The sequence below is a fragment of the Marmota monax genome, unplaced genomic scaffold (assembly GCF_021218885.2).
Source record: "Marmota monax isolate L192 unplaced genomic scaffold, Marmota_monax_Labrador192_F-V1.1 WCK01_AAM20220418_F8-fsc00472, whole genome shotgun sequence".
Classification (NCBI taxonomy): Eukaryota; Metazoa; Chordata; class Mammalia; order Rodentia; family Sciuridae; genus Marmota; species Marmota monax.
The window spans coordinates 24,322-51,445 of NW_026692767.1; the positions used below are offsets into that span (position 1 = coordinate 24,322).

The following is a 27,124-nucleotide window of genomic DNA, read 5'->3' on the forward strand; positions in this document are numbered from 1 at the left end:
TGTGTATATATATATATGTATTTATTTATTTGATGGATGACAAAATGGATGGGGTGGAAGCATTTAGCATTGCAGGGGTGCAGGACTGTGATCATTGGAAACTTCCCTCCATGTGTCCCTTGGAACATGGTTCTGGGCTTTTATCTGAACAACAATAGAGCTAATATTTGGGGAACTTTGATATTTCACCCTAAAAAATAAAGACACTCTTGGGACATTCTGCTGGAGTTAGGAATGGGAGAAGCATTCCCCACCTTCTCTGGGGATCAAACAATATCCCCCAATGAGACTGCTCTGGGCGGGTGAGATATTAACACAATACAGAGAGTAAGAGCTTCAGCTTTCAACATCGAAGGAAATGTTCTGTTCTCATCAAAGGTGTTTTTATGGACTCCATTTATTCCCAGTAACATGAAGATCAAAGGCAGCAAGGGTCTAAGCTATGTCCAAGTACAGACTTACCCTTCACACTGTTTAATGAAATCAGTGAGAAGTTGAAAGGCAGATGGCTTCCTGTTTGAAGATTCATCTGGGACAGCAGTGGGTGGATGCATGTCTCTCCCCACACACCCAACCACACTTCCCACAGCAGGTCCAGTGCAGTCCTAGGAATGTGCCTGAGCAGGCCCTGAGAGGGTCACACTGCTGACAGGGCACTGGTGTTCCCTGAACAGCCCCTCCGTGGCAGTGGGGCATCAAAAGGCCCAGCATGGAGAGCACCCCAGGTGGGGGTCCCTCACTTCTCCCCTGGAGCCATGGAATCCTTGAAGACCTCAGCATCCTCTGGCTTAAGGGATCCTGCAAAGTGCTTCAGATGAACTTCCTCCGGCTGCGCATGGTGCCTATCTCGAGTGCTTGCATCCCTTAAAAGGGGAACCAGGGCAAAGTTCCTCCAGTTTCTCCCTGAAACTAAAGAATAAAACATCATTGCTACCTTGCATGCAGCAAGACAAACACACATTCACTTTGTGGCCTCACTAATCTCCAAACAGAAGGAGGTCTGGGCATGCTGATGCTTCCTGTGGTTCCTGGATCAGTGCAGTTTTCTCTTCCCTCAGCTGCTCAAGGAGCCTCGTCCATTTGGACAAGTAAGAACCACATGAGAATCCACCCAGGGAGACTCTGCCAGCTTCCATTTATTCCTGCCATGGTGGGGGATAGAGGAGGCACCCAAAGAGCAACACGGGGCATGAGTGGCTCCACACTGGGTCAGCTCTACAGTAATGAACACCAACCAAAGGATCGGGATTTAGGGTCCAGGACTCACCAGGGCTTAGAAGATTAGGAACTATGCTGAGGAAAACATGTAACACTGGGCCTCAAATGGGGAACTCAAATATGGTCTGAAATCCCAGGGAGCTCCTGAGGAAGACCCAGTTGTCACCCCCATGGTCACCTCTACCCTCTGATCACCTCAGAGGAATGACAGCCAAGAAGGTAGGTTGTGTGTTTTCTCCTTTCATTTGCTAGAGCCCTGATTTGTCAAGCCCTCTTATTGGCCACCTAGAATCTCACCTCTCTGGAAAACCAGCCTGAACTCACACATATCATCCTCAGGCCACGATGTAGGCCCCTGTGCTGGTATCCAACACTGACCACAGCTCAGAGGCATCAGGCTGCCAGAGGCTAGTCACACTGTGACTACTCCAATTGAAGTTTCCAGACCCTCAGGCTGACACTGGCTTGCAACCCCAGTCTGATCCCAGCACCAACTGCTGATGAAGGATTCTTCAGGGAACCCAGGCATAGAAGCAGGAGGTACATTGTAAGACAGGCCAGGTGCTGTGAGACAGGCCAGGTGCCATGGGGATACCATGGCTTGGTGGTGGGGACACCCAGCCTCAGCACTATCAGCCTAACCCCAGTTCCAGGTCCCTCAGAAGATGAATGGGCCTTCCAATGTTGCTTACCACATTTCTGATGCTAAGACCCTCCACATGTTTCCCTAACTTTTCTACTGGCCCTTCCCTCCTGCATTCCCTCACCCCTTCCTATTGCACACACTGTTTGGTGAGGAAAGAATCCTATTATCTGAAATAGTTGGCTATTCTCCTGCTACAAAGTAGGAAGCAAAATCCTCAAGGAATATTCCCTAATTAATTTTAAGTGGAAAATTAACCGCCCCCCCATCTCTTCTACAATTAATACAGATGTGTGCATCCCTTTCACAGGGTCAATGTCTTTATTAATATCACAGTGAATGTGCAATGTTGTAAACAGCCAACAATGTCATGCAAACACAATAAAAATCATCTGCAAAGTGAAATGCTGCATCTTCTAAAAGATGTGGATTTCATGAAATCAATAAGAGTGATATTAAAAACTGCTCAAATCACATGCAAAACCATCTTCAAATAGCTCCCCAGCAAAATTAGTTCAGCTAACAACTGAAGAAGAGATAATCGTCCTAAGTGTTAGGATGTGACACAGGAAGTCCTTCCAATTAGACTCATAGGAACCTCATAGGACTATAGGAGACCTGTGGGAAAACTGATGAAGCACTTGAGTAGTTTTCCAAAAACAAGCTTTTCTTGAAATAGTTCTCTACTTCCAACTATAATGCAGCATCTTGTACCAGATTAGCCATCCTGCTGTAGACAACTATAAAACTGGGCAAATACATGCTGCAAAGGTGTTTGAGTTCGGACAACAGACAGTGAAAACCTGTGAACCTCGAGAGAAGTGAAATTCACAGGCAAGCACTACCATCGCCATGACTATCTGCTTAGAGACAATTTCCCCATTTACAGTGCAGTGAACGGCAATCCCAGCAGAACATGGAACTACCCCTGAGCTGAGGAAGAAGAAATAGGAGTTTGGGGCAACTGAATCAGGTAGACTCCAGGAGGCAGGCATAGGAGAAGAGGAAGAAGGAGTTATGGGGTGGAAGCTCAGAAGGCTTTGGGGTGGCTGGTTCCCCAAAAGTCCTTGGCTGAGATCTGGGCTGTGCTTGCTCATGAGCCTTACTAGAGAGTGGCAGCTTATGGGGTTGAAAGTGAAGCAGAAGTTGGGCGCATACCTTAATCCCAATCATTTGGAAGGCTGAGGCAGGAGGATCACAAGTTTAAGGCCAACCTCAGCAACTTAGCAAGGCTCTGATTCAAAACACAAAATAAAAAGGACTGGAGGTATAGCTCACGGGTAAAGTGCCCTGACTTCAATTCCCAGTACAAGGAGGTGGGGGCAGACAAAGATATTAAAGGTTGAGCAATCCTGGGGAGATATTGCCTAATACTAGGGGAGCCCAACCAGAGTGGAGAGGTCTCCTTACCTTCCTTTAAATACTCTGAGTATCAAGTGAAGACACAAGACAGGTTCCATTTAAAAGTAATGGCCATGATCTAGACTGAGCCTACTCAAGATCCATACTAACAAAATCTAAAACCAAGCTTTAACAAGATCCTCAGTGGAGACAAATTTCAGAGGTTGAGTCCTACGAGTTCAATGGGCTTAGAATATACTTTGGGATTTTCACAAGAATATACTTTTGGATTTCCACAGATCTGCCATACCAACATTTAAAATTAAGCCTACACAAATTCAAGGTGATTCCTTAGTAACTGAACCACTAACTGAATAAAAATTCAATATTCTTTAAATGAAGGTAATAGAATCTGGAGTTTGCACAGTATATTATCTACAATACCCAGTGTACAATTTTAAATATAAAGTATAAAGAGACAGGGGGGATGGAGAGTGGAGGGGGTGGGGAAGGAAGAGGAAGAAAAAATGTAGCCAGCCCATAGTCAGGAAAAATAGCAGTTAAAAGAAACTTACCCCAAGATAACTCAGATATTGGATTTTGCAGACAGAATTTTTAAAGAAGCTACTATAAATATGTTAAAATAACTAAAGGGAAATACAGTTTTAATGAGGGAATAGCTAGGGAATCTCAGCAGAGAAATGAGAAATATTTTTAAAAAATAGAAATTCTAAAACCAAAAAGCCCATTACTTGAAATATGGAATTCACTAGATGACATTAAATGCAATTTGGAGATGGCTATGGAAAGGACATTAAATGTGAACATGGATCAAAATAAATTATTAAATATGAGAAACAAAGAGGAAAAAATGAGTAATAATAAACAAAGCCTCAGATCTATAGGACAATAGCACATGGTCTAATACCCATGTCATTGGAGTCCCAAAAAGAAAAGATAAGGAGAGTCAAGCAATGTGTGTAGTTTCTCAGATTTAATTAAACATATTGATGTACAGATCCAATAATCTCAGTAAACCCTAATCAGGAAAAAAAGAAAAACAGAGAAAATCATACTTACGTATACCTTAGTAAAACTGCTGAAAACTAAAGATAAAGAAAATAATTTAAAAGCAGTGGGGGATAGGGAGCAGGAGGGACATACTACATACCCGAGAACACAATCAAATAATGATGACTTCTCCCAGAAGGCAAGGCAAGTGAAGAAACAAAGTGTTGAGATAAAAAAATAAAAATAAAAACCTGTTAACCCAGACTTCCATATCCAGTGAAACAAACCTGAGGATGAAATAGACATTCTCAGGTAAACAAAAGCTGATAGAAAACAAATCTACACTGACAGAAATTAGACAGTTCCCTAGGTTGGAGAGGGTGAAATAGACTACCCAGAAGGTAGTCCTTGAATTTGAAATTGAAAGGACTTCAGGGTGCTTTCTGACATGATGGGAAGGCTCTATATCTGGAGTAGGGTGGTGGTTGACTAAGTGCACATGTACGTTTGTCAAAACTTACAAAACTGTACATTTAAAATGTGCGTATTTTAAGCTGGGTGCAGTGGCCCACCTGTATAAATACAACTCAAACTTTGTTCTATATAAACTATGTCCACTTCATTTTTAAATAAATGTCCGCAGACCCTGAATTTGTTGCTTACTGTGAAGTGCTTACCATCAAACTATTAGATGGCTTTGCTTTCTGGTCGTAATTTTCCCCAGGGTTTTTGTTGGTTCTTTCTTTCTTTATTTTTTTCCTCCATGTGTACCCTTTTCTTAACCCCGCCACCTGCCCCAGGCTTCTGTGTAAAGGAAGTGTTCCCATGTGTCTGTCTGTGTCTTCTAGCCTCACAAAGCTGTGACAGCACACATGGGCTATGAGGAGCACAGCCAGGGCATCCCTGACCCACTGACCATTCCAGGGAGTGGAAAGTGACCTGAGCTGCTTCCTCTGGGCACTGGGGACAGTGCCTGGGCCAGGCTGGCACAACCAAATTGCTGGAACACCAAGTGCTCAGCTGCACAGGCATATACCAGGGCATGTAAGAGCACCCACAGCTGAGTGTGTGTGGATGGCTGACATTTGGGACTGAGATAGGTGGGCTCTCAGGGAGACAGAAAAAGAGACCCTTAGTAGACACACATCCAGATTTAGTTAGATCAACAAAATACCACAGTGTATGTTTATGGCAGACCAACCAGAACAAAGAGCATAATCAATTTAAATGTCACCAGAGTCAAAGACCTACACAATATGTCCACAACTGATTTATGGCTAGACTTCTCAATCAATAAGAAACATTCTGAACCCCAAATAGCAAGTGATTCATATGGGATTTGATCTTCAAAGAAGCTTGCCTGAAAATCTGTACATTTTTTCCCAAAAGAATCATATATATCATCAGAGGACTCAACCCTGGACCCATCATTACTCTGCTCTTCTCTGAAAGGCATCCGCCCCTGCCTTTGGTGTGTGGATACATTTGCTGTCCTTAAATAAATCTTTGCTTGTGTCTTCTTCTAACATATTCTGGAATTATTCTCACAGCATAAATGAACTGGGCTGAGTTCAGATCCTGCAGCCTCCTTGGAGGGACCTCCCTGGGCCTCTGCTCAGTGACAGGGCTGTTACAGAGCCCAGGTCCTTTGAGGGGGTAAGAAAGGCCTGCAAGGAGTAGGGAACCCACCTGCCCAACATCAGGCCACCAGCAAAGGGCCCCTCCACACACAGCATGGACCTGCATGCCTTACCTCTGCCTGACCTCAGGGAGAAGCTCAGGGTCCGCTTTACACCCTCACAGTTGCCAGGGTCCTCATTGATGATGCCCACATTGGTGTTCCAGGTGGTCCAGTTTACCTCGTCCACCCTGCAGGGGAGGAGAGAGGTCAGGGAGCTGGCTGCCTCAGGGCCATGTGCAGCTTCCGGATCCCAAAAACCCACTGATCTGAATGGAGACACAGCTGGTGGAGAGGGCCTACTTTTTGGATAGCACCCCCTCCCTAACCATACCATGAGGCCCAAGGACTTTAACTATTGGATTCCTGCTCCTGGCCTTCCTCACTAGGTGGTCCCTTCTGGACATTTCACATTTTCTAAGATTTAATGTCTGCATCCCTCTTTGCTGAGATCTGAGGTGGATCTCCTATGCCCACTGCTAAGCTCTGGGGTCACCCTCATACCTACAGCTGGCCTACAACAGGTCCCAAAAGATCCTGAGGCAGCCTCTGTACCCACAACTGGCTCCAGGAGGGCCCCTGGCACCCATGACTGGTCCTGGAGCTCCATGGCTTTCACTTCTGCCTGGGCGTTACCTGAAGCACCATCTGTAGTCATCCTTGCCGTCAGGTGTGTACCCCACCTGCAGCAGCTTGCCTGAGCGGAAAGCCTTCCTCATGCACTTTAGGAAGCTCTTCTCCGTGTCCAGGATGGTGATGGCTCTCTGCAGGAAGACACAAAGTGCAGAGAGGCAGAGGGCTCATCAGGGACCACTCTGGCTGCCCATGCTGGATGCCAGGATTCAGCCCCTCCAGAGGCTCTCCCTGTCCCTGATGCCTCCAAGCTGGACCTCAGGGACCTTCTACACTAGGTTTGTCTCCATAGCATGGCAGGTGCACACTCCAGGAAGGGAGCTCAGCCTCCATATCAGGGAGCTGGGATATGGAGTGTCCCAGACCCTTCCCTGAGGAGCTCATGAAAGGACAACCTAGGGTGATAGTTAAGAGCAGGACCTCAGAAGCAAGAGCACCTGGTCTGAATCCTTGTTCTGCTACTTACCAGCTGTGTGGCCTGGAACACAAGTGGCTGACATCTCTGTCCCTCAACACCTTCACCCAAAAATGGGATAGTAATAGAATCCACTCCATTGAATGGGAGGATTAAATGAGATCAGGTGAGCAAAACACTTAGAACAGGACCTATCATTGGGTAAATTCCACTTAATAAGAGTGATCTTTTTTTTTTTTTTGCAGTAGTTGGGGAAGAAGGTGTGGACCACAGGGCTCAGACAGGAACTCTTGGAGCTCTTCCCCATGTGAGCTGCACCCTGAGTCTGATCTCCAGTGTCTGCCCCAGATCAAGTTCCTCTGTGGTGGACACCCCACAGGTTTGAGCACTCCCTCTCCTTCCCTCCAGGGCTGCCCCGTCCATGGCCAAACAACATCTATGAACACCCGCTAAGCTAACCCAATGCTGTGCAGCCCATGCTCAGCAGAGAACCCTGTGGGAAGGGCATCAGCTAAGGGGTGCCGCTGCTCATCCCTGGCCTGGCTGGGCTTTCCACCCCCTCCCCAAATACCACAGGAGCTTATGTGTTCAACTATGTGACAGCCAGCAGACAGCCACAGACACCTCCTAGCAGCACACCCCACTGACACACCTGCAGTTTCCAGATGTTCTTGCTCTCCTGTGCAATCTTGTTCACGGTCTCCCCCATGAGGGCGATGAGCATGTTGAGTAGGAGGATGTAGGTGAGAATCACATAGGCCAACAGCAGGATGATGAAGACAGCCTTGAAGTCATAGTTCTCCGTGAACTCCAGGTCACCCATGCCGATGGTGAACTTGAACAGCTCCAGGCATGTGGAGTATAGGCTGTTGTAGCTGTCAGGTGGCCTGCAGCCAGGAGCCCGCCACCTATGTGATGTGTACTCAACCGGCTCAGAGTAATTCTTCCCATCCTCGATCAGTGTTACTACCGCTGCAGGCCATGGAGAGAATGGGGGAAACTGGATGGAAGCCAAGTCCCCAGGTGCCCTGACATACAGCCCTTACCCCAGGATGGGTTTGCAGCAGGAATGCTGCTCAGCCATGAAAGACCTGTGTGTGTGGTTTTTTTAAAGTACTCCTTCTTCTAAACTATCAGAAAATTGTCTTAATATACTGCTTTGTTATAATAAGAACTTTATCATTATGTGCTAGAAAAAATGTTAAATGTACAAATCAATGTGTACTTGTGAAACTTATTCTCGGGTTTTGAAGCGTGAGGTAGGTGTGTGTGTATGTGTGTGTCTGTGTGTGGGTGTGTGTAGGTAGATAGAGAGTGATTTTTAAATTTGGTAAAATTTGGGGGATCTGGGTGAGGAATTCAGAGAAGTTATTGGTACTATTCTTAAAACTTGCCATTAAGTCTGAAATAATGATGAAATGAAAAGTTGGAAGAAATGACTGAACCAAAATGCAACGTCACTAGAGGGAAACAGCACTTCCTTCCTCAAAAACTACCAAAGCCATCTTATGAATCCCATTTCCAAGTTCTGGGGCTCATTGTGTGTTCTTTGTCCATCCACCCTATGACCCACAGGCACACATCTGTCCATCCCACCCAGCCCGTGGCAGAAGCCTCAGGAAATCAAGGTGAGCTGGAGCCCTCCACCAGCCCCCACCAAGCCCATTACCTGTGGAAAACCCGAACAAGAAAACGAGGTAGACAAACATGAACCGACACAGGTCTCTGAGGATCATCTGTGGGAGACAGCAGACTTATCAGAGGCAAGTCCAGGCCCTGGGAGGAGACAAGGGAAGGGCCAGGCCCTGGGAGGAGGCCTGGAGCAGAACCAGGGAACATGCAGGAGGCTTAGGCCTCTTTAGCTCAGGTGTCATAAGAGACTCATCTGCCCTCCCCCCCATGGCTGTTGCTCCAGTCAGGAGAGGGGAGCCTAGGTGCAAAGGGGTCAAGTTTCAGGGAAGCCCCGGCACCCAGGACAATCCAAACTGCTTGATTCTTCAAGGATGAGCTGGGAGTAAAACTAGCAACTCCTCAGAAGATACCAGGAGGCTGGACAGAGTCTATGGGACAGTATTTCACCCATGTGGTAAATAGGTTCTGAGGAGAAACCACTTGATTATGGGCACGCACCTTCTCGATCATGACAGCATAGATGCCCATCTGCTGGAAGCCACGGGTGTAGTAGAGCATGTTGGTCCAACCCATTGCCAGGGAGAACACCATGGAAGCCACATACTCCTTGCGGTGGCTGAAGTACAGCACCACAGATCCCAGCATGAACAGGGACTGCACAAAGCTGAGGGTGGAAGAATAGGAAGCTCTGTCTACAAGTAACTGGGAGGCCTGGCACCCCAAGAACAGAAGTCCTCAGGCTCCCTGAAGACTGAGACCACAGGTCATGGTAGGAGCTAAGGCAGGCTGTCCTGCTTCCTTTAGTCCATGTATTCTCAGGGGGAGCAATATCACCACCCCTAAGGGGCAAAATTGATTGGGAGTGGAGGGTCTCATCATGTACAAAGCACGGGTATAAAGTAGTACATATTTTCCTTGATTTGTGATGGGGTTGCACCCTGAAAAACTTGTCATAAATTGAAAATGCATTGAATATGTCTAACCTACTGAACATCATAGCTCAGCAACACAGCACACTGAAGAGTCATGGTGGTTTCCTTTTGTGATTATGGGTTTGACAGGAAGCTGAAGCTCCCTGTCACTGCCCAGCATCATGACAGAGTATCATATGGCATATGGATAGCACAGGAAAAGATTCAAATTAAAAATTTAAAGCACAGCTGGATGAGGTGATGCACACCTAAAATCCCAGCTGTTCAGGAGGCTGAGACAGGAGGATCTCGAGTTCAAAGCCAGCCTCAGCAACTTAGCAAGGCCCTAAGCAACTCAGCAAGACCCTTCTCTAAATTAAAAAAAAAAAAAGGGGCAGGGGATGTGACTCAGTGGTTAAGCACCCCTGGGTCCAATCCCCCATACTAAAAAAAATAATAATAATAAAAATAAAGCTCAGTTTCTGCTCAATGCATATGATTTGCATACCATCATAATGTCAAAAAAATTTTAAGTTGAATCACTACAAGTTGTGGACCATTCATACATAAACAGACACATAATAATGGTGTTAAAATTTCATGTGGGGGGTGGGAACTTAGTTATGAAAAATGTCTTCAAAAGCAGTAATGGAAAAAAGCTGAGAAACACTGCTTTAGCACAACAATCTTCCTGCTTAGTCCCCAAGAACAAAAACCTCATGGGACAACTGATAACCTAAAAGCCTAAAGCCTATGAGGAGGGACAGGCCATGCTCTCCTGAAAACCCATAGCAGGGTTTCTGGCCACACCCTCAGACTCAGCAACAGAGCCAGAGAAAATGTCCCTCAGGTCCTTAGTCCAGTGGACAAGGTGGAAGACATCTGGGTGATCCTGTCATGTCTGTTCTGTGGTCCCTTCTTTCTTATTTATCCCAGGTCTCCTTGTTCCTCATGACCTCCTCCACGAAGTCCTCCTGATTGCACTTACACAAAAGACCACAAGGACAGCCTCACCTCCCATGTGTGTGAGAGAACCCAGCAAAAAGTCTCAACTGTGCTGAGGTGGGTCTGCTGAAAACTGACATCCATAAAGAGGCTCATTAAGTGGAATCTGCCTTCTAGTTCAACTGCGAAGAAAAAACATTCCTCAGCATTTACAGAACCCTGGGCCAAATGAGAACTGATGCCAGAGGAAATAGGTAAAGGATTGTCTCTGATGACAAATGGTTTTCCCACATATGGATATGAGGAGCTAGAGAGTCGTGGACAAATGGAAAGTGACTTAGCAGACCCAAGAACCCAAATACAAAGCCAGACATGAGAAAAGCTGAGGAACAACACTTTTAACCTTCAAAAGGAGTTCCAAAAGGCTTAGAAATCCCCAGAGGGGGTAAAGAGGGCCCAAAAATAAGACTGGAGGCCTAAGAAAGTAAAACAAAGGGTCTTTGGACCCCAGTTCACCTAGCACCATTGAAAGCATTGATATGTTACCAAAACCAGGGATATTGTGAATTATATACAATACAGGTAACAGAAAGCCCTTTTTTCCCCACTCAGTTCTTGGGAAGCTGGCAGCCAGACTTCTTCCTTCCAGGTAAAAGATTAAAAAAAAAAATGTCCTATGTGAAATTTGACAAAACCAAGAAGAAAAACTATTTCTAAATAGACTGACTTGTTATTCTCCAATAAATGGTTTGTCTGGATCAGCTGGCTGTGAAGCTCAGAATTGATACTCCCATCCAACATTAATAACTTTCAACCATGGAAGGGGTGGGGATCTCTTGAAAATCAAAAGATCAGTAGAGGTAAGAGGCAGTGAGGAAGGGGAGAAGTGCTGGAGAATGATATGGGCCAAATTATATTGTTACATTGTGTGCATGTACCAATATGTAGTAACAAATCCCATCGTTCTGTACAACTATAATGTACCAATAACAATTGTGGAAAGAGAAAAAAATAGATTTAACTTTTTTGAAAAAGAGACTGCAACTACCTTTCAATTCTCCACTCTTAGTTATAAGCAGATGTCAAGAATTTCCAGATGTTCTGAGGACAATCTCTAATATAAAAGAGAGAAAAAAAAACCCAAGCAAACAAATGGAAAATAACTTTGAGTAAAGAAAAACTATAAAAAAAAAGAAAAAAATTTTCTAAAACAATTTGTTTAATAGCCTCAGAGAAACAAAGAAGATATCACATCCATCAAAGAACAGAGTGCTATAAATAAGAAATGAACAGAATTTTTAAAAGACCACTTAGAAATTTAAAACATGATATAAAAATGATAAACACATTAGAAACATTGGAAATTAAAGTTAATTTGGATCTTCCAGGAAGTGGAGACAAATATAAAGAGAATGCAAAATTAAGAAAATTTAAGAAACCTAATTCAGAGATAGTTCAGGAGATTCAAAATATAAATCATAGGAATTCCAGAAGAGAGACCCAGAAATAATTCAAGATAATACCCCCAAGCAAGAAGACATAAATTTCCAGATTGAAAGATCCCAGTAAATTCTAAAAATACTAGATTAAAAATCAACACATCTGGGGTTGGGGATATAGCTCAGTTGGTAGAGTGCTTGCCTCACATGCGCAAGGCCCTGGGTTCTATCCCCAGCAACCCTCCCCCACTCAAAATCAACCCATCTGTGCCAACATTAGTTGCATATAAATTTATAATCAGTAAAAAAAGAAGAAGAAGAGGTTGGCACCATTGTCAAATGCTATAGAAAAATAAGGTAAATTAGAATTGGGGATTTAACAATTAAGTAGCAAGTGAATTTAGATCGATTTCAGGTAAGCATGGGTAGAAGTTGGCCTATATGAAACTGAGGAATGAGGCAAGGAGGTTGTAGCTTTAGAGTTGTAGAAACCCCAGTGTTGTATTACATATTTTGGGGGTTTGTCCATGATTCCTGGCTCATTAACTCCTTCCAAAAGTGAGTCATAAAAATCCTTATCTTCCCCTGCTTTTCTATCTTAGATCTGGTCGTAAAGAAATTCTCCAACCTACCTTTCTCTGATAGTCATTCCAGAGGACTCCTGTGCCATATCCTGGAGAGAGGCCAAGAAGAATTTGAAAAGGCCCTTGCTGGCTTTCCCCATCTAATCTATTAGCAGTAGCAATCACGCCTATATAGTGAGGTCTCCCCAACCACCACCACCAAAAAAGGGAAGAAAAACTAAAAGATAGTGTTCTGAGTGCATCCATGAAGCCGAACATGTGGAAGCTTGCAAGAGGGCTGAGGAGAGTTCATCCATATGATGGGAAGGTGGTGCACCCCAGCTCCAAAGAGATGAGAGCTCCCAGGCTCAGCCTGTGCATGGGACCCTTTCAGACCTTGCCCTGTGTATCGCCATCTGGCTGCTTATTTGTATCCTTAAAAGTATCCTTTATAATACACCATTAAGTATTAAAAAAAATCAACCCATCTAAAAATACATCATTAAGTTTTAGAACACTAGGAACTAAAAGAAGATGCAATCGATTTACAAAGAAAAAAAGCAAAAACATCTTAATAGAGGATCCAGAATGAGAATGGTTTCATCTATAATACTGGAAGCTAGAAAACAATGGAGAAATATCTTTGAGTTTTAAAGAATTTTATACCAATCAAATTATCGATCAACTGTGGTGATATAATGCAGACATGCAAGATTTAAAAGAAATTTTACTCCTTTCTTGTTCACCACATGCCTTCTCTCCTTGGTTCAAGATGTTCTCTCCTAAAACAAGGGAATAAACCATGAAAGAGGGAAACATAGGGTTTGGAAAATAAGAGAGACAATTTAGGAGAGAAATGAAAGGGCTCTCTCTAAGGTGACAATGAGAGAATGGGAATGATGTGACCCGAGACTCAGGCACATTGAGTGCTGCCATCTCTGTGTGTCCTCTACCATTATACCACCTTTTCTTTTTCTTTCTTTCTTTCTTATTTTTTTTTCCTTTTTTGTACTGGGGATTGAACCCAGTACAAAATCACACAGGGGTGATTTACCACTAAGCTACAACTGCAGTCCTTTTATTTATTTATTTATTTTTGACAATGAGAAAGGCTTTGTTTATTCATATGCATTCCCTCATCAATTCATAACTTCTGCCTTTTAAACTTCGAATAATACAAATATAATGTTATTTCCTTTGGTTACAGATAATTCCTAAGACATTAGGAATACTTCTTATAGGAATTTTACCAGGGGAATGTCAGTGACTAAAACAGGAAGGCTGGGAAAGGCTTAATTTATATTTCACATACCACTCCATCATAGATGCCCTCACAAATACAAACTATTTACATATATATCTAGCAGCAATATCTAATATAATGTAAATTAATGTAAAAAGATCATTGAATTTATCCTCCATGCAGACATTCCCAAATTAACAGACATTAAAAAAATACCTACCAATATGCATAATATTGAAAAGTGATTCTGATAATGTGATTTATGGGACTGACTTTGAGGAAAATCGTACCAAGAGTCTTTTGGAGGTGTGGGAAGAACACACACACACACACACACACACACAAACTGAACAAGTGAAAAAGAAGATCACTTTAGAAGAAGCAGAAAAAAGAAGAAATATTATGAAATATAGTAAAGCTCAATCATAAAGAATATTTACAGAGGCATAAAAATACAAACACTAATTACAACAAACAAAAAATTAAAACAAAAAACTCTTCTATAACCACACTGGAAGAATGGAAGAGGAAGCAGAAGGGAAGAAAAATGATAAATCCTTGTTGTGGCACTGACAGGTGTGAATGGTGGGAACACACGAGATTCAGAGAATAATTCTATAAAATGGGCCCATGGTGCTGAGCCCCACATGCTTTCTTTTCCAAGATGCAATGTACCTGCAGCCCTGCCTGGCCTCGGTGGACAGGCTATGTCTCAGTTTATTGCAGGAGAAATGTAGGCTCAAAATAATGTTGATAAGAGGAAGCCAAGTTACCCCGAAGGAGGAGGCTTTGTGACCAGATCCTGAAACTCTGGAAGGTAAAAATAGTTCCTCCTAGCCATAAAACCTGTAAGAATGTATCACTAGGAATCCAATTAGAACCAGTCAGCATGGGCCAAGGTGATCTAGAGTTGCCATGACAGTGGGTACTTGAAAGTCTGATATCACCCTGCTGTCAGTCAAAAGTCAAAAGGTGGACCTGGGCAGGACTCTCTGGAAACTTCTCTGGGATCCCCAATAAAACTGAAGGGCAAAAGAGGAACATTGTCCCTTTCCTCTCTGAGACAACCCACTCTCTGCCTTGAGACTGTTCCTTTTTCCTTCTCCTACCCCTTCAATAAACTCACTCCTGCTACTCTGAGTGACATGTCTGAAATCTTTCTGACTTGATTGCAAGAATTAGGTTTTGAAAAGGGGTCCTTGAGCTGCCTCCATTTCTTAGAAGGCCCCAGCTCCGTAACATCCTCATCTACTAGCTGTGTAAATGCCAGAAGAAGGAGCCAAAAGAATGGAACGTGCTTAGGGAAGGAGGATTACAGAGAACAAAAATTAGAACAAGAAATTCCTATATTAGATTATAAGCTTTTTGTACTAGTTTTTACCTATATTCAAGAGAAGATTTGAAAAAATAAAAATGTTATACATATATATGTAATATATATTATATACACAAAATATTACACATATATGTATATATATATACACACACACACACACACATATATATATATATATATATATATATACACACACACAATGTGTGTAAACACACATACATTTATGTATTTTTTAACATAATCCCAATGGGTCTTTCTAGGAATAGGTTCTTGAGTTTATTGGCATAACCCTACATAGGAGAACATTACTCGTCTTAAGCAAATCAGTATTGTGCTAACCCTATAGACCTTGAATTTGCCCTTTGGGGCTAAAAAATAAGTACCTCAAGATTAGTGGGAAATAACAGAGTTTATGACCCCTAAGTACAAGCTAACTTACATAGGATTAGAAACCACCTCCTTGCTCTTGCCAGCTATGAAGTCAGAGGCCCCAGGAATGAGAGCAATTTGGGAATGGGAAGAGAGGCTGGGAGCTGAGATCCCGGGAGATGGGACCCTCCCTGTCCAAAAGGCGCCCACCCACCCCCACCCCCACCACCACCACCACCACCACCCATGCATGCTGCTGTGTGGAGATTCTAGCTTATTTTATGAAGGAAAGTGGTTCCCTGGGACATCTACATTGTTTTATAGCTGCCTTTGTTTATCCATCTCTTCCTAAAGCAGTGACTCTCAATAGGAACAATTCTGGCATGTACATCCCATACCAAATGAAGGGCCTTTGGAAATATCCACAGGCATTTTTGGTTGTCAAGGCTGGAGGATGGGGGAAGCTACTGGCTTCTAGTGGGTAGAAGCCAGTGATACTGTTCTGCAATGCACAGGACAGCCCATTCCCCACCACAACTGAGAATTATCTAGTCCAAAATGTCAATAGAGCCAGGTTAAGAAGATCTGCCTAAAAGATGTGATATTCCTTGAAGGCAGGAACCATATCTATTTCGTCTCAGTCTTCCAGTGCTAACCCAGTGAATGGCAGAGGAAAGGACAAATGGTTGGAAAAGTGAACAGGCATATCTAACTTAGACTCTGTCATATGACACCGTCAGTCAATCTCAGTAACTGGTACTTATCTGGCACAGAAGGAAAACCCTTAGTACTCATTCATCCCACAAATATTTACCAAGTGCCTTTCATAATTGCTACAACATGTTTAGCAAGGCCCTACCTTTATGCCAGGCCAGGTGCAAGAAAGAGGATGAGTGAGAATGGACTTCTGTCACCTCAGGGACAAAAGAGGTATAAGAGTCAAAGTGTCACTTACAAAAGCATCTCACTGTAGCTATCCACAAATAAGGTCTTCATAGATGGCCGCCTCTGCAGGAAATATTGAATCTGCAAGTGAGAAGACAGAGCAAGGTCCCAGGAAATGTTAGATGTGACTCAATGAGGAGCCCCCAGAATGCTTCCTAAATGCATCATAATGAGACACTGGAGTGTGTTAAAACAGAGATTATGAAGAGTGGAACAGCATGGCTCAGGCTAATGGGGTGACATTATGTGACTTGGAGTGATTTGTTTTAAAAATATAGAGTGGAATTACAACTATACCTAGAAGTAAATTCAGGAAGGAAAAAAAATCACTAAAATGATATCTATCACTGGGATTTAAAGGAGAGACTAGGAAATTTTTTTTCTAATTGCTTTTTTTCTTACTTTTCTTTAAATAAACATTATAGTTAAACTGTTCTATCCTGCCTCCAGTGCACTTTAATCACCAGATTAGCCACTGGGGCTGGGAGGTCCCCATGAGGACACACACACACTTCCACCTCCTCCCACAGCTTAACCCTCTGTTTGTCATGCTCACGCTCAATAGCTGCACCTGCTGCTGTGGCTTTATACTTTATTATAATACATACTCTGTGAGAAAAGAGAGAGTGTTGTTTCTGCAAAGACAAAGTCTAGTGGTTTGTAAACACTCCATAACAGTGCATCACCAATAAAGCAGAATTTTTTAAAAGTAGATATAGCTTAGACCAAAAAGACTAGAAGTCAAAAATTATAATCTCAAATTCTGCATTCAGATCTCTTGGTATGCATCTAAGCTCCTCTCTATTATGAAAACATAAATGATATTTTCATTATAGGTTTGGCTTTTGCAGGCATGGTGACATAAAATTCCAAACCATGGACCTGCATCCAAAGAAAAGCCTGCTGCTATGTGAGAATGGCCAAGGAATATGCTTGCATGAGTTTGCAATTAAAATAAAGTAGTTCTGATATATAAGTAGGTCCCCTTCATTGTTCTGAGCTTTAACAGACTGTTTGATGAGTTAGACTATCAGTTATGATCCTATTACTTAAAACATTTCCACCCTATACATGTAATTAAATATTATATTCAAGCTGGGTGTGGTGGCACATGTCTATAATCCCAGCGAGTAAGGAGACTGAGGTAGGACAATTGTAAATTTAAGGATAGCCTCAGCAATTCAGCAAGGCTCAAAACAACTTAGCAAGACCTTGTCTCAGAATAAAAAGGATGAGGCTCAGCCCCTGAGTTAAATCCCCAATATATATTACATTCAGTGGGAGGCTGGCCAAGGAGAACCACTACCTTCTATCTCAACAGTGACTGCCCTGGGCCAATGGGGACAGGCAATCCCTGAACCCAATCATCAATGCCTGAAGGAACAGCTTCATATGCACACCCTCAGCAACACCAGCCGGGCCATTATGAATACAATAAATAAAAAGGTGAGTGAGTGATGAGCAATTCCTTTGGCTTTTCATCTCAGTGATAATGAAAAGTCACAGTGCGGGAAAGAATGCTTACCCCTCGGAGAAAAAAGTAGACTCCCCCAGATACAGACAGAATCTCTCCAGTGACTCGGAAATAGTCTCCAACTGTGTTTTTCAGCTTGTAGGGAGGCTGTGAGGTGCAGAGAAGTTGGTGACTCCATTCACTCATTTACTCGACAAACATTTACCAGGTGCAAAGCCCTGTAATTAAGACCCAGCCCCTGCCTGGGAGGCACAGCCTCCAAAAGGAGAGACATAAAGATAATGCATTATTATTATGGGGACACCTGCAAGGAGGCCTCTCTATGGGACCTGATTTCTCCACAGTGGCAGAGCCCAGGTGCTAAGTGAAGCTTGTGTACCATGCTCTACTGTCTCCCAGGCAATGTCCCTGCTCGGAGCTCTGCTTGGATGGGAGTTGTGTGATGGGACATGAGGAGACATCTCACAGACCCAATGCCATATGAATCCTGCTGCCTTCACTGCCCAGGGTGCACACCTGGTCACCCAAGAGTGTCAGAGTTTTCCAAGGATGAGGAGAGAGAAACCATCCCCCACACACCTAAGGGTGCAGTTTCCACCATTTTCTGGAGTGGATGTTTGATAAGCATTATTAGTTCACTAACTTGTCTTATTAGTACATTTCTCCTTTCTTTTAAAATGAAGTCATTAATTGTTCTTAATAGGTGGATAGAAATCAGGCTTCACCTAACTATGAAACTGAATTTTAAAACTAAATTTAAAAGCAAAATGTCCCAGGGGGCTGGGGATGTGGCTCAAGCGGTAGAGCGCTCGCCTGGCATGCGTGCGGCCCGGGTTCGATCCTCAGCACCACATACAAACAAAGATGTTGTGTCCGCTGAAAACTAAAAAATAAATATTAAAAATTCTCTCTCTTGGGGCTGGGGATGTGGCTCAAGTGGTAGCACGCTCGTCTGGCATGCATGCGGCCCGGGTTCGATCCTCAGCACCACATACCAACAAAGATGTTGTGTCTGCCAATAACTAAAATAAATAAATAAATAAATAAATATGTTTAAAAAAAAAAAATTCTCTCTCTCTCTCTCTTTAAAAAAAAAAAAAAAAAAAAAAGCAAGATGTCCCAGAAATAAAAGCAGCAAATTAAGTGTTCTGGGTATTAAATGAGACCGAGTTTCAATTCAAAAACTCAATGAAGTTCATGGCTCTTGATAGAAATAAAAAAAATATATATCTGGTTTTAAGCTAACTTGATGGATGGCCCAGGGCTGACCAGAAGAAGTAACACAACTGCACTTCTTTCCTGATCTAGGAAACAAATTAGGAGCCACAGAATACATAAAACAGGGCAGACAAGCAGGGTAGCAAGGGTGTGAGGCCTTCTGCCATCCCAGGACCCTGGACCCAGTCCAGGGGTCAGCTGCTTCCTGACCTGCATTCTTTCTCAGTATCCCCCTCCCAGACAATCAGGGACCTCAGTGGTTACATGCTCAGCCTCCCAGGACCACAAGGCTAAAGGAGAGGTGCCTAGATAGGAAAGGAGTGGGTGCCCAGGATGGCCTGGGACAGGGAAGACTGAGCCCAAGGAAATAACGACCTGTGGATGATCCTTCCACCACTCCAGTGAGCCAGGAAGGAGTCCAGGGCAGGTTCTGGCCCAGAACATGAGGGTCTTATAGGAATGTCCACATCCCCACCCCGTTCCCACCACCAAGGCCCACAGTTAGGCCGCACCAAGCCATCCACAGGCCTATAGTAGGCAGCTGTGGTGAAGACGATCATATACAAGCAGTAGACAAAGAAGTTGAAGTAGAAAATGCGCTTGACGAATCTGTCCCACTTGTCCTGCAGGAGTCGGTTCAGAGGCTCTACCAGGAGCATGTCATGGCGATTCTAAAGGAGCAGAAAGAAGCAAGGGTTACTCCCCCACCAGGAACTGCCTTACACCAGCCCGTGGCACACTCACATCCATGTCACCCACTTCTCAGACCACCCAGCAGCTGAGGGTTACCAGAGGTCTGAACTAGTGGGCAGCCAGTGGGCTGGCTGGCTTTCCCACCCTTGTGACCTTGGTGTCCCCATGTGTACTAGGAATGAGGTGAAAATGGACACAACCTAAGTGCTCACTTAAGGAGCCACAGCATTGCTCAACATTCTGAGTCCATTATCCCTGATGACTTATTCCCGAGACCCTTTATCCTTACTGTTCCCATAAAAATGGGAAGAAGCTGGTTCAGGCACAAGGCTTCTGGGGGAGAGGCTGAAGCGGGGCGGGAAGGAACCTCTGGATTCTTCATTTCACACATTTCCAGCCCTGGATCAGGCAGGGGTGACAATTGCACAGGAAATGTGAAATGACCTAGCAGACCCTTCTAATAGCAGGAGCCCCGTGCCCAGATACTGTCTTTACAAGTATGCTTTGAGGCAAGTCTCATATCCAGAGACTGTTAAGGTTGAGGTGTCCTCAGGATATATGAGCCAAAATCAGTCATCCTGACCTCTCCCAGGCCATGGAGGTCAAGCCCCAGCCCAATGTTGAGCTCTCTCAATGTGGTCCCTGTTCAGTGTCTTCTTGAATACCTTTGGAAACAGAAAGTTCCCTACTCCCTCAAGAAGCCTATGGAGAAAAACTAACTGTAGACATCTATTTTTGGAGTAAAGTTGGCCTTCTGTACTTTCCACAAATGATCCCAGCTGTAGCTGGATGGCCCCAGGACAAGCCCGCACTCCTGGCCCCCGAGAGTCTTTGGAGACATGAAGATGTCAGAGGTAGCCCCAAAGCCATCTCTTCCCCAGGTCAAACTTCTCAGTCCTTTTTTGAAGCCATTTCCTCTCTGGACCACCTCTCTGGGAACTCTTGCATCTGAGACTCTGAGACAGAGGCCAGATCCAGCATGGTGGCCCAAGTGGGGGCCAAAAGGGCAGAGCAGGGAAACTTCACTTTTGCTGGACTCTGCTCCTATAAATATACCCTATGAGACCCATGGCAGCCCTTCATTGCTGACAGCAGAAACTCCAGCCCCCAAGTCTGCTTTAGGAGCTTGAAGTATCACCTTAGAAAGAGGAGACAGGTAAGGTGGCTTTTCAAGGCAGTACACAAGATGGCATTGAGACCTTCATTTGGAACCAGAATAATTAAGCAAAATGCCATCCTCACACCTACACAAAGACATTCCAGATAAAGTGCCAAACATAAAATACCTATAAACAAGTAAAAAGAAAATATAGAAAGTATGTGTATAATCTTTCAGTGGAAAAGATCCTCCTTAAGTAAGTCACAAGAGAAGAAAAAGTCACTAGAGAAGAAAAAAGCTGACCAGTCTGACCCTATTAAAATGAGAACCTTTTATAAGAAAAGGACGCCATAAATGAAGTTAAAAGCCAAGAGACAGACTGGGAGAAAATAAAATACTTACAACACTTCCACAGAGAAAGGATTGATTCATTATTAAGGATAACATCTATAAACCAAAACAAAGGAAGCAAATGGTCCCATTGAAATTACAAAGGACTATGAATAGGAAATCACCAAAGAAACATGAAAGGTCTATAAACACATTTAAAAAATGCTCTAACTCATGGCAATCAAGAAAATGAGAATTCAGATATCAATGAGATAGCATTTTTGGCTCCATGGTTTTAAAACTAGCTTTTAAAAAAGATTGCTTAGCATGATGCTGCACATCTGTAATCTCAGTGACTCAGGAGGCTAAGGCAGGAGGATCAAAAGTTGCAGGCCAGCCTTAGCAACTTAATGAGACCCTATCTCAAAATAAAAAGGGTTGGGGATGTGGCTCAGTGGTAAAGGACCCTTGGGTTCCACTCCCAGTACCAAAAGAAGGAGAAGGAGGAGGAGGAAGGAGGAGGAGAGAGGAGGAGGAAGAGGAGGAGGAGGAGGAGGAGGAGGAGGGGAGGGGGGAGGAGGAGGAGGGGGAGGAGGAAGAATGATGATGATAATATGCAGGTCAGCATACAGTTGTATATCTACAGGTGATAGACACATCCATTGATTCAGTAGCTATGAAAATATTAAGTGAACATACTTTTCAATTTGGCAATTCCAATTCCACATATCTTTCATTGAAAATATCTTAAGCCTATGGCCAAGTGGCCTGCAGCATTGTAGTAGCAAAAACTGCAAATAACTCAAATGTCCTTGTATGGACATTTACTCCTTACCCCTACTGTGAATACTAGGCCAAAGTATAGACCCATATGTGCTAGATATAAAACTATCCACAAGACACAATTAAGTAAGAAAATTGGGGGGGGGGGCTTTTCTGCTTCAAGATTATACACATATCCTTCTATACTTTCTTTTCACTCCTTTATAGCTATATTTCATGTTTGGCATTTTATCTGGAATGTCTTTATGTAGGGATGAGGATAGGATTTTTATTCAATTACATTTTGGCCTCAGTGCCAAAATGTAATTAAATAAAATAAAATGAATAGTCCATCCTGCCCACTGCTTTGAAAAGTCACTCACCTGCTTCCTATATCTGAGGTGATGCTCTAAGTTCCTAAAGCAGACCTAGGGGCTGGAGTCTGCTTTCAGCAATGATTTCCATTTATGTAATCAAAATGAAGCTATGTGTTTAGAAAAGGAGGATTGTTTCTACTATGCTCTTCTGAAATGTTCCTATTTTTCTGGTATAAAAATCATCAGGAAAGCATTTGGTAGAAAAGAAGGAGGATATGAGGCTGCAGGACATGGGCCCTGGGCAGTAGGTTTTCACCCTGAGAAACCAGGTAGAGGGCTGGGGATGTGGTTCAAGTGGTAGCGCGCTCGCCTGGCATGCGCAGCACTGGGTTCAATCCTCAGCACCACATACAAATAAAGATGTTGTATCCACCGAAAACTAAAAAATAAATATTTAAAAAAAAAGAAACCAGGTAGAGCCAGACCAGGGCTAGAGTGAGGCTGGGTGCAACATAACTGGAGCCCTCCCTGGCTGGGTGTCAGTCCTGGCCACTCACAGGGGTCTCGCTGCTGCTGTAGGCGATCACTTCCAGCACTGAATTCTTCTCACAGGTATCGATGCAGGACAGGTCATAGAGTGAGGAGTGCACGGGCCCATAGGCCCACTCAGTGAACTTCCTGGACAGGTGTCTGCACTCAGGCTCCTGGATCTCCCTCTGGAGAATATAGGCCAAGACCTGCGCTGGGCGTAAGAACAGGTTAGAAACCAGCTGGGAGCCCAGCTCCACAAAGGCTGCAGCTCCGTGCAGTCAGTCCACGAATGCTGCTGGGAAAATCAATCTTTTCCCACCCAGGCAAGCCCCCACCTGCTCCTGACCACCACCAAAATTGACCTGCTGCTGCCTCAGACTCTAGTGGCAGCCACATCAGACCCACCACATCTGGGCCCCTAGTTCTACCATCCCTCAGTGAAGGACAGCCAGAAAAACGAAAAGAAAATCGAAGAAATAAAACCAAGGGCATAAAGTCAGACTCCTATGAGGCTCAGACGAGCATGGACAATCTTGCAGAATGCCCTGGTATTGAGAAGCCCCTTTCCTCCAACTCCCAAGAGCCCCAACCCTTCCATCAGCCTTCTATGGCCTGGCATCATCTATATACCCCCATTGGATTTGGACTTGGCCTACCCGAAACCATCCCCTCAGGGCATTCCCTGTTACCATAAAACCATGCTTGCCATGGAAAAACACCAAAGCAACTTTTTCTTTCTCTCCCTAGTTTCCGCCAACCCTATCCCAGTTAGGCCCCAGCCCCACCCCGACCCCAGGGAAATGGAGATACTGAAGAGTTGGAAATCAGAAACAGCCATGTCTGCTTTGCTGGTTTTGCTCAGCAGCTCACAGTCTCTCTGACTTACTCTAATAGCCCCATGGGCACACACCATCCTCTTCCACACCACCCACACCTTGAGCTGTCCCCAACTCAGGATAAAGTTCCCTCCCTACCCCAATCTTCCCACTGCTGGCGGCCAGAGCCAACGGTGTGAGCCCCTTCTTGTTGATGAGTTCCTCCAACTTCAATGTAGGGTGGAGCTTGGCTCCCAGGATCAGGATCTCGTTGTACATGCTCGTCACAAACTTGGTGTTGTCAGCCGTATTGTCTGCTACCTCCACCAGGGCGTGTAGCACCGTGTTGCCAACTGAGTCCCTGGCGCTGATGTCGGCCGGCTGCCAGGAATTCTGCAGCAGGAACTTCACAATGGCCAACTGGTTGGTGCACGCAGCCAGGGAGAGGGGCAGCTCACCTGCAGCCAACACGGGGCTCATGGTGAGACTGGCGGTCCCTGAACCACAGGGCCTCCAACTCCCTCTGCCTCAGTCTCTGCCTCTGCCTCTGCCTCTGCCTCTGTCTCAAACATCCCATTAGCAAAAGTGAAAAAGCCAAGTGTCTGCCATATGGCATTCCTACCAAAGTAAAAGCCAGGTCGCCCCTTGGTTTTCTTGAAGAAGTCCCCATTTGCAGCAGCCTGGACATCTGCTCCATTCTCCACCAGGAGGGTCACCAGTGCCATGTTCCGCCTCTCAATGGCAATGTGCAGTGCTGTCTGGCCTGTGGAGGATGCTCACAGTTGGCTTTGTGATCATAGTCCTGTGGGGACTGGGACAGGTACACCCAGGAAAGGGCCCTGGGCAGGCAGCAGCTGCTACTGAAGGAACAGGACAGAAAGTATGTCAATGACCCCTCCCCACCCCAGAAGACCAAGCCAGGATCCTCAAAGGAGACCCAGGAAGGTCTTGAGACAGGATAGAGACTCCTGAGAACAAGAAGTACCAGATTGCAAGGTACAGTTGTCAAAACTGCCCAGGAGCAAGGAATGGTAGTAGAGAGGCCAAAGGTCATGACTTCCAGGGCCAGGGACCACCAAATCAGCAGGAGGGAGGCAGGGACCCCAGGGCCAAGGGAGGAAACTGCAGAAGATGAAGGCAGCCATCAGAACCAGGAGAAACCAACAGTGGCTGGTACAGGGAGTCAGGAGCTCAGGGGAATAAGAGCCCCCCTCTGGTTCCAGGTGGACTGATCCATGCCCAACTCTGCCACCCTCCTCACCCTTGTAGTAGCTGTCTGTGTAGCTGGCATTAACAAACTCCTTCAGGCTGTCTGTCTGCCGGGCAATGTCCAGGAGCAAAGAGATGGTGTCATTCTGCCCATTGTGCAAGTTGAGCATGGCTTTCAGCAAACAAGTCTTTCCTGTCTCGGGGTCTGAAAGACAGACTGAGAGTCAGAGCAGACCTGGGCAAAGGGCCCCTCCCAGGAAGCCAGCCCTCTGAGGTCCACCTTTGAACTCGCTGTCCGTGAGGCGCTTCCTGCTCTTCTGGAGGAAGGGCAGCAGGCTCTCCAGCTCCTGGCAGTTATTCTGAGCAACAGCATCAAATATACTCCTGCGATCGTAGAGCTTGAGGGGCTTCTCAGCACCAGCAGAGACAGAGTCCTGGGACAGCTGCCTGAGGACAGATAAGGCCTTCATCACATACCTTCATGTCTCCTTGGTCCAGGGGCATTTGTAGCTTGTCAGGAAAACATGACCAAACCCCAAGGCAAACCAAAAGGAAAATATATATATATACATCCCAAAGTCACACCTCAGCTTAGGTGACCTTCCAGGATTCCAATGTAGCAGGGACCCTTGGTGTATGTGTCTCCCTTCTGTCCCCACACTGTAGGTGTCATTGATAAAGACTTCACCACTGCCACCTCCGCTTACACCCAGCTCATTTGCTTCTCTGCTGGGGCTCAGGGGGTAGTAACCTGGAGGGCTCTGGAGGCAGGGGTTTGCATGGCCCCTGCTAACTATAAAGGCATCCTACCACTGCCCAGAAATCAGCCAGCCTGTGAGTCCTCCCTGCCTTGCTCTGGAGAATACAGGAGGGCTGATGAGCTTCTCACTGGAGCTTTTTTGTCCTAAAATCTCCTGACCTTGAGTCAAGTGTCTAGGGCTGGTAAGCATTCCAGGCCTGAATTCCTAGCCATCAACGGACAACTAGGATCAGCATATACACCAACAACAGTAACCAGGAGTCCCAGGGGTCTTAAGAGAGCAGACTCTGGGGCAGACCACCTCCCAAAGCTCTTCAGCTTCCCAGATCTGTGGCCTTTGACCTAGAAGTGGGACCACTTGTCTTGTATCCATGATTGGGCCTGCTGCCCCTAGAGCTGGTTGGGACCCTGGCAGGGAGGGGACTCTAGACTTACCTGGCACAGGTGAGAGCATCCCCAGGCCTCTGGATGATGACAACTGAGCTGACTGTGATGGTTGGGCAGGAGGCCAGCTCACCTTCCTCATAAGAGCAATCCATAGGAGATGCTTCCTCCGAATCACCCTTCCCAAAGAGCCGAGTGCGGCTCTTGGTCGTGGAGAAAATGTGAGGCTTGGCTGGAGATTGCTTGGAGTTAGGGTCTCCATCAGGGGGGTCTGGGCAGGAATCCTCGTGGGGTGGGTCCTCAGACTCACCTGAGTCTACGTTAGCCCACTTCTTCATCCTTGCCAGATCCTCTGTGGATCAGTATGCAACCTGTGGACAGCCCCAGAGATGGGGTTTGTTTGCAGCTTGACTACACATCCTCAGCCCCTACCTGCTTTCCTTGTCAGGTTTCTTGTGAAGCAAGATATCCCAAAAGTTCAACCATTGCTTCCCCCAGCACCCCAGAACTAAAGATTTTGGGACTGTACTTCCCACCCCTGGACCCCAGGGTGAACAGCTCACAGGCTCAGGGCTTAGGGCAGAAGGATCTCTCCTCTGGGATTCTCTAGGCTCAGTTGGCTCATCCACAGAGTGAGGATGAGTACCACTGCCTGACTCCCTCCCCTGATCAGAACAAAAGCAGCCATCAAAGTGGTTGTTACCAACTACATTCAGGAAGGAGGTCGGTCATGAGGAAATCTCAGCCCCAAAGAGTCAAGTGGTCTGCATCCTGGAACAAGGTGACACCTACTCTCTGCACTAGGCATCCCTCCTACCTCAGGTGCCCAGGTGCCACATGCACCACCTGCCTCTGCCCTTCAGCCTGGCCGCCACAACCATTGACATAAGAAGGGGCTTGTCTACGTGTGTGCACGCACTTAAGCACAGGTTTTTTGTAATTTTGTGAAATTAGTGTATTTCAGGCATCCTTGCCTGCACTTTCAGACATGAAGTGATTTGGGGCTTGTGGGCCCTCCAGGCCTGAACCCCAGTAGATAAGCTGTCTGTTAGGGTCCACACATACAGCTGTAAGCAGGTGCTCATGCTCTTTTCTACCTCCTCCCTGCCTTCATTTCCCATGCTTCCTTCCCACCCAGCTGGGCATCCTACTCCCTGATATCCAGGCCACCCCATCCCAGGGGTCTTTGCTCCTATGGGGCCTCACTTGG

The 27,124-nt window shown here is 45.3% G+C and overlaps 1 protein-coding gene across 1 annotated transcript; it reads right to left on the reverse strand.

The window, feature by feature from the left end:
• On the reverse strand, positions 1-26,843 carry Trpv1 (transient receptor potential cation channel subfamily V member 1). The gene is made up of 15 exons (XM_046447066.2): positions 25,966-26,843; positions 25,051-25,217; positions 24,823-24,975; positions 24,184-24,324; positions 23,721-24,019; positions 22,773-22,952; positions 19,527-19,685; positions 17,848-17,943; positions 16,333-16,403; positions 9,070-9,235; positions 8,609-8,675; positions 7,592-7,911; positions 6,528-6,655; positions 5,967-6,082; positions 1-909 (listed from the first exon to the last, which is right to left on the reverse strand). Exons 1-15 carry the CDS (start codon positions 26,250-26,252, stop codon positions 737-739), a joined length of 2,523 nt encoding a protein of 840 aa, XP_046303022.1. The 5' UTR covers positions 26,253-26,843; the 3' UTR covers positions 1-736.
• Between the last annotated feature and the right edge of the window lie 281 nt (positions 26,844-27,124).

Excerpts from the sequence above, each read along its gene's own strand:
- Trpv1 (XM_046447066.2), bottom strand. The coding sequence starts at position 26,252 with ATGAAGAAGTGGGCTAACGTAGACTCAGGTGAGTCTGAGGACCCACCC. Across the intron at positions 24,020-24,183 it reads GCGACCTGGCTTTTACTTTG|GTGAGCTGCCCCTCTCCCTG; the intron begins GTAGGAATGCCA and ends TGTTGGCTGCAG. Across the intron at positions 19,686-22,772 it reads ACAGCAGCAGCGAGACCCCT|AATCGCCATGACATGCTCCT; the intron begins GTGAGTGGCCAG and ends CTGCTCCTTTAG.